Source organism: Morone saxatilis, unplaced genomic scaffold, assembly GCF_004916995.1.
Source record: "Morone saxatilis isolate NCDOM2014 unplaced genomic scaffold, NCSU_SB_2.0 Contig5, whole genome shotgun sequence".
NCBI classification, from domain to species: Eukaryota; Metazoa; Chordata; class Actinopteri; family Moronidae; genus Morone; species Morone saxatilis.
Window position 1 is genome coordinate 621,136 of NW_023340095.1, and position 8,078 is coordinate 629,213.

At 42.3% G+C, this 8,078-nt stretch overlaps 1 protein-coding gene across 1 annotated transcript in view; it reads left to right on the forward strand.

Annotated features, from left to right (window-relative positions):
• Nucleotides 1-8,078, forward strand: part of ccdc141 (coiled-coil domain containing 141) — a 30,074-nt gene that overhangs the window by 13,003 nt on the left and 8,993 nt on the right. The window contains exons 10-17 of the mRNA XM_035676636.1: nt 1-270; nt 1,140-1,292; nt 1,478-1,645; nt 1,870-1,992; nt 2,346-2,558; nt 3,094-3,276; nt 3,619-3,768; nt 6,585-6,746. Of these exons, the coding sequence (XP_035532529.1) occupies nt 1-270; nt 1,140-1,292; nt 1,478-1,645; nt 1,870-1,992; nt 2,346-2,558; nt 3,094-3,276; nt 3,619-3,768; nt 6,585-6,746 (1,422 nt within the window). The remainder of the gene's footprint in view (nt 271-1,139; nt 1,293-1,477; nt 1,646-1,869; nt 1,993-2,345; nt 2,559-3,093; nt 3,277-3,618; nt 3,769-6,584; nt 6,747-8,078) is intronic.

The window sequence follows — 8,078 nt, forward strand, 5'->3', positions numbered from 1 at the left end:
CTGGATCAGATCAGAGGTCTGCACCCAGAACCCAGCAGACAGCTGTCTCCTCTGAAGGCCCTGACAGAGCAGCTGAAGAGGGGCAGCTCGGGAAGAACCGGCCCTGCTTCGCCCGGTCCGCCTGCCGCCGACCCAGCTGGTTCACTGAGTCCGGAGCTCGCTGATCGAGTTGATCTGGTCTTGAAGGAGCTGCAGAGTCTGAACCGGAAGATCGACTCAAACCTGCAGCTTCTGCGACCATACGTCACTTTCCTCCGGACGGCACAGCAGGTCAGAGTCTCTTCTGGGGTCCAAAGACCACTGGATCCAGATCTCTTTTCAGCTGATTTACCAACTATCAAATATCCTTCACCCAGTACCGATGTGCATTACTGTTATCTATATAACTAACGGGTTGGATTCACCAACAGTAACAGGTGTGTTTAACAAGAAGTAAAATCTAACAATTTGCACACAAACCATCTTTTAGTTTGTGTAAATAATCCAACAGTACTCTAAAAAATAACCTAAGCTATTAATCCATGGTTTTCTACCCGTGTGTACTGGAACAAAATCCATTATTGTGTTGGTTCTGTATTGACCCAAACTGATCAGTTCTGACTCATTATGCAGTGTATTTATTGGCAACCACATCGGGATGCAGCAGTGGACATCAGACGTAGATCAGCTGATAAAATCTACAGTGAAAAAATAATACAAACATTCAAAATTACAATATTATTATTATACAATATTAACAGCAAACTGTCATCATGTTTTTTTATACACATTTTAAAGTATCACATTACAAATGTATCTTGTGTCTTTGAGTAAAAACTAACTTTTAACCGTTGCTTGAGGAGGTTTTTGCCGTTTTGGTTGGCGCCCTCTTCTTCTGGTTTTCTGACTTGAGAACTGGCGCCACCTATCGCTTATCTTTATCCAACTCATATTTTTTTTTCTTTTTTTTTTTTTTTTTTTATAATCACTGGCTTTGCCAGAACCAGCTATTTTGTATTTTAACCAGGGCTGCATAATTTTGTTTTTCTCTGCGCCCCCTTGGGTAATTCTCAAACCTTGGGCGCTTTGGAACTTGGGCCTGGGTGTTACCCAATAGCCGGTTCAGTAGCCGGTGGACGATCGGTGTTCCTGGTTCCCAGGGGTGGGAGCGGGAGGTGATGGAAGATGTAAGAGGATCATTACAAAATCGCCAGAGGAAGAGGGAGAAGCAGAAGGAGGGGAAGCTGCGTAGGGACACCACCGCTCAAGAAGGCCAGGACGGGACGGCTGCGGCAGGCGAAACTCTGACAGAGGTTCCTCGCCTGGGGCCAGGAAACTGCGGAACCATACGTCATTTACTGTTGTCCCACGCGTAACAAGGCTGTCGGAATCAGAATGAAATTGGTTTTGATGAGATTTAATCACATAAATGCCTTGAAAATGATGTGTCTGTATGTGTGTTTTTGTGTGTGTGTGTGTGTGTGTGTGTGTGTGTCAGGTGTCGGGAGCAGGGTTAAACCGGCAGTCTGTGGTGTCTGTGGTGCAGCAGACGATGGAGCGACTCAGCACAACCAAACAGGAAGTGAACGAGCTGCAGGGTCAGCAGCAAATCCAGATCCAGCAGCAGCAGGAGTACTGCAGGAAATCCCAGGAGAGACTGCTCAAGGTACCAAGCACACTGCGCCAGAGTAACTGAGGGCAGTCTAATCTATTACGTATGAAATACTTTATACTGTAAAGTAACTCGTAACTCAAATAACTGTTGTGAGGTATATTTAAGTAAATCAGTTGTATCAAGTAATGGGTGCAAGTAATGAAGTACAGTACTTAAATATAATATGATGAATGTATTCAGTTACTTTCCACTACTGGGACGCTGTATGTTTTCAGACCCTGCAGGACTTGAATTGTGTCTCTGAGCTGCTGGACTCCTGCACTCTGATGGATCTGGGTTCGGACCTACAGACCTCCAGGCTCCTGGAGCACTTCAGCCAGGCCAGACCACATTTTAGTGTGAGTGACTTTGAACTGCTGGGACTTCTTTACAATGAGGACTGTAGGGACTCTGAAATCTAGCTGGAGCTGTCATGGGACTACTCTGTGACTACAGACTCTTAGACTGTAAGGACTGTTAAACCTGCTGGGACCTTTTAGAAATGTTGGATGGCTGGGAATTGTTTTTCTGTGGGGACTGTAGCGTACACTACCACACGGTTGCTGGTAGTATAATCACATCTGTCCCAAGAGTCCCAATGGACCAGAACCTTTACCGTTGGGACTCCTGGGACAGCTGTGATTGTTGCACTGTGGTTACCGCTAGAACCATTGGGACTAAATGATCAGACACACTCTCTTCCTTTATTCAGCAACTAGACACTGAGGTGGAGCACTTGGAGAAGAGCTGGGAGACTCTGAGAGGAGTCCAGGACAGACTGGAGGTGGAGGAGTTGAAGGGAAGACCAGTGACGGAGGAGGATCTGGCAGAGCTGCTGAAGCTCCAGAAGAGGGTGAAGAACAAGATCCAACAAAGCGAATCGATCCTGGACCTGAGCAGCAGCTTCCACCTCACATCCAAACAGGTCAGTGGAGCCGGGAGGAAGTTGTTGTTGTTGCTGTTGTTGTTGTTGTTGTTGTGGAAACACCTGGAATTTACCAAAAATCCTGGAAATATTTTATGTTGTCCTGTAAAATCTTAATGGTGTTTCAGCCCCTCGCTCAGATCGCCTTCGTAAACCTGGCTGCATATTTAGTTTGAAACTCAACTGTTGGTAGGATGAGCTGTCCACCATGAAACTTCAAAGCCAATCGTGTTCTGGTTGCAGCTTTATGTTGTTTACTGAATAACTTTTGAGTTTGGTTCATCCGGATGAAACAAGACATCATCATTTTGATAAATTTGATCAGAATCAACAGATTAATTTACAGTGTGAATCCCTTTTATATCCGTAATGAGGAATTTACTGTGTGCTACTGTCTGTATATTGTTTGTTCTTCATGTCGGCTTTAAGAATCCAGAAGTTACCAGTTAAATCTGCTGACTTTGTAAAAATGTGTTGCATAAATATACAATAACAGAATTAATATTAATTTTAGTGTTGTCTGCTTTGTGTCCAGCTGGAGGCGCTGCTCCAGTCGGACCTCACAAGCCCTTCGACTGGTTCAACTGGTTCGACTGGTTTATGTGGATCCAGTGAGGCTGAGCTGAGTCGGCACAGAGAGGAACAGCAGATGATCCAGAGTCTGTTTAAAACGGCTGCAACACTGAAGACCGACATCTGCACCGCCGTCAGCCACAGTGTATGAGCACACACACACATTCACACACATTTTAAAATAAATAACAGCCTCCATGTTAACAAACACTAAAATACTACTCTAACATTGATCAGTATTAATCTAATAACGTCACATATAATCACATATCAGACAGACAACTGACTATACTGCTCTACTTTTACTTGTTTGTATATATGTAATATTATTTTAAATGCAGGACTTTTATTTGTAATGCAGTATTTTACATTGTTGTATTACTCACTGTACAGTCTCAGTTTCATACTGACTCCTCTATGTGACCTACATTAACCATCAGAGAGAGGATTGTAGGTAATGGATGTGAATACTGTCTGCCACTGTCAGGGTTGGACGTGTTTCAGAGTGGAGCAGCTGGAGGCTCGTCTCGTCTCTCTGGACTCTCTCTGCGTCTCGTGGCTGAATGAAGCAGCTCGACGTGAGGAGAAGCTCCGCAGAGAGCAGCTCACCTGTCGACTCAACGGTGACATCAACCAGGTGAGGTAGCAGGTTCAAGCTACAGCCATTAGCTGAGAACTGTGGAAGGTTCTCAGAGTGTGGTTGTTTAGCTTCTCTCACTGCCTTGTTAAAGCTGTGTTTATTATAAAAAGTGGATTTATCTTCACTCTCTCTTCTCAACCTGTCTGCTGTGAGCTGCGGACCCAGAGATCGATGATACTACTTCATATTTTTACAGAGAGCAGACAGAAAAGGAGGTTGTTGGAGAAAAGTAAGAGAGGTAGCTGGAAAATATGTGTCTGTTACTTGATTCCAGCTGTTAGCAGAGTCCTGATCAACCAAACTCCATTCAGAAAACAAGCATTTTAAAAGCTGTGCACAGACCCGACTATGTACATATATGTATTGTTTTGATTTGGTACCTGGGCAGGTAAGTACTGACAATGAGCTCTGTTGTTATTCACCAATACGACCAGCAGAGGGGGCTGCTGCCAGCTGTCTGTCTGTCTGTCTGTCTGTCTGTCTGTCTGACTATAAATATCCAGAATATCCACTGAACCAGCGCCAGGTTTTCACTCTGATGCCAAGCACAATCTCTGTACACTCAATTATGATCAGTTATATTACAATTTTATTATTGATTAATGAAAAAATATTTTATTTTACAGGTCATTATTTCCTAATAATTAAATACGGTGTTTTAAAGGAAAAATATATATCTATATATCCTTCTCCTTGAAGGATAGAAGTATTACATATATTATTTCTTAAGTATTTATAATCGGAAACACTGTTTCTGTTCCCCCTAAAAAAATAAACTAAATGACATACTTCCAGGAAATATAGGGAAATCGGTACCTACAAAAGATAAATGAAATGTTTTGCCATCAATGCCTAAAGTTTGTTTGACTTTTAAATGATTAATTAAAATTACATTTTTATCATTTTGGAGTAAATTCACAATCCACAGCCAATTTCAATAAAATGTTTTTATTTACTGAAAGTTTGAATTTCAGGTAGACTTGTTTCTGCAAATGTGTTGATAGTTTTTAAAATGAACTTTGTTACTAGTTGCCTCGACTTGGACATGAGTGTGATCTGAAGCAGCCGCTCGCTCGTTTTTTTTTATCAGACTCTAAATATAACTGAAGTCAGCAGGACACATTTAGATTTTATTAGAGTCCATAAAGTCTCTCAGCTCGCTGCAGGACTCGGTCTCTTTCTGCTGGTTCACTTTCTTACACTGATTTCTCTCAGAAAATTAGAAAAAGCAGAGGTGTGGCGGGTTAGAAAACACTAAAAAAGTTGCTTGATGTTTCTGGATTTTATCAGCAGCTGAGTGTCGGAGTTGTGTGAAGTGTGTTCAGCTACAGTTCATATAATGTCCACTAGATGCTGCTCTCAAATTGTATTGAGGTGAATGGAAAACTCTCAACTTCTCTCCATGAAAAAAAACTTAATCCATTTATTTATCTCTCAAGTTTACAAGAGGCACATTAAGTTAAATTGATGATATGAACTGGGTTGTTTAATATCATAACTATGTTGTGCAGAGGTCAGATGGCTGTAATGGGACTGAAATATAAGGCTGAAATATGTGTACATACTGTTAGCAATTTGTGCGCCGTGCATTAACGGTCATTTAGAGTTGACGTAGTCCGACCTCAACAGTTACTGTTTTATAGATGTTGGTGAATTATCAACCCAAACATGTTGGCGCCCTCTTCAGGTAAATCTCTCAAATTATAAAACTTTCAGTTCTTTGATATTTAACTGGTTTCACTGGTGTTAGTGGTTCAATCTGCTGTGTCACTGAACAGCAGAGCAGCAGCAGCTGTTGGAGGAATGACAGAGAGAGAGAGAGAGGGAGGGAGGGCAGGAGAGGGGAGACCATGAGAGGGAGAGGGGGAGTCAGCTGGACAGATCAAAAATACAGGACGACTCAGCCAACGGGTATTTCCCATCATGCACCTGGTGCTGGGTGTCACCAGCGCACTGAAACCTGCAGGAGCAGCTGGGGTGGAGAGAGAGACAAACAGAGACAAACAGAGACAAACAGACTTGTTTCTTAGAGTTTGTCACCTTTTAGATTTCTAAAAGCATCATGCAGTTTGACACTGACAATACTTTATCTTAATGATAAAATCTGACTCACTGACAGAGTGGGTAAAGTCTCCGTACCCACCACTGGGGTCGAGACCTTGTTTTTTTCCTAGGGGTACAAATAACTTTGTAATTATTGCCTAAAAACAGCTTTATTTTGATGCTTTGCTTTGCCTAGCAAGTTCAGTTTTTGGACTAAAACTCAGTAGTTTTAGTACAGTAGGTGATACAAGATTGAGGTACTCAGATGTCTGTGTAAGTTTATCTGTGAACACATAACTAGGATTAAAAATTGGCAAAGGAATTAGGGTTATGTTGTGTTTAGGGTCAGAGTTGTGCTGATTTAAGGTCCTGGCACCATTTTTGGTCCAATTCAGGCACTCTCCCGTACGACTGTAGTTGGGCCACAAGCGCATCTTGAAGCCTGGAAAAGAGCTTGAAATTTGTAGTATTCATGGCAATAAGTGAATTCTCCAGTTTCATCTCATTTTACGCCCTCCGGTCCCCTTGAAGACTTGGTGTGTGATGGCAGTGTGCACTCATAGCACTACTGCAGCGTTTCTCTAGGGGAAGCCCTCGATGACGAGATCAGTGGTGAATAATTTCCATTCGGAAGGCTTAACTGTCACTGTTCTGTAGTTCTGTAATAGGACGCAACCACTAATCCAACTCATAAACGCTCAATCAGAGGGATGAGGGGTGAGCTCCAGGGTAAAGGGAAGAAGTGAGACACAGAATGACCCTTTGGACTTGTTTGTGTCCACACTGCGTCGACTTCTGAGTCACCTGAAGGGAATATACATTTACTTCTGGAAGATGATGAGGTTTTTTCTTTCGAAAACATGACTCGTTGCTGTGGACTGGTTCTATTTGTGTTCGTTGGTGGATTGGTATTCTCACCGCAGACATTCAGGGTATTTTTGCTGCTCATTAAGGATCCTCCAGAGTCCACCAGCTGAACTCTGAAAGATATTTGAATTAGGTTTGTGTACAAAGTACCCACAGTGAAGAGGTTATTCCATGGTATTTCATGTTGTAGATATCTGAGGTACTACAGTAATTTCATTATACTTTATGGTCATCTTCCTGGTAGTTTATGGTAAGCCGAGGGGGCTTTTAGGGTATATCTTTCAGATGTTACAGGGTACCATTGGGTTCTTTGTGTTGGGTTGGCTACTTAGGTTAGGTTATCTCTACTTCCTGCCACATCCTGGTCGTTGTGGATTATTTTATTGATATACTTCCTTGTACTCTCTTAATCTTCATGGTCATCGGATGTAGTTTGTGACACTACATGGTTATCTCTTTTTGGTATTTCCTGGTACACTGTGGCCACTCACCTAGAGCTGGGGGCCGGTTGAGGTTTCTGCCTGTTTCCTTGCCACTGTAGCCAAGTGCTTGCTCATGGTGGCAACTGTTGGGTCTCTGTAAATAATTTTATAAGGAGTACGGTCTAGATCTGCTCTATTTGAAAAGTGTCGTGAGATAACTTTCTGTTATGAATTCGGGCTATACAAATAAAATTTTACTGAAATTGAAATGAATCATCAGCGTAGGTTTTGTGTTTTTAGTGCTCCAAACACTGCCTCAACCTAGGTTTCCTCCAATGGTTCAGGGATTATAACCAATAATCTAGTGGGGTTCTTCATGCTACTGCAGGATAGTTTATGATATTTTCTGGTGCTTTCTTGTACTCTGCGTTGGTCTCTTTGGGGTACTTCATGGTCCTTACAGGTGGTTAATTGCGCTTACTTCATGGTGGTCTGAGGAAGTTAACAGTACTTGTGGGTAATTGTAGTCTTTTGGGGTGTTTATGGGATCTCTTGGTCCTTGGGGGTAGTTCAGTTTACTTGGTAGTTATGGAAAATCTTTAATGTAACCTTTGTACTTCTTACTCTTTCTTTATCCAGGGTTTCCCCCAACGATTTATGGATGGAAACAAATGTTAGAAAACCAGTCCGACCTCCTAAACCTCTGATTTCAACTTCTTCATCAGTTCACCAAATAGACTAGGCTGTCTCTGTCTCCTTTACACACACTCTCTCTCTCTCTCTCAGCTGTCCAGAGCGAGATTAGCCATCTGACACCGCTGTTCCTCCCGTCAGAGGCAGAAATGTCCCTCTGGATTTAAACCCTCCTGCTCTAAAAATAATCTTATCAAAGCTCCGTCTACATGCAGTTACATCAACACCAAGATAAACAAAATGCAGTTAGAACAGCTCTGGCTGAAAATAAGATAAATGATG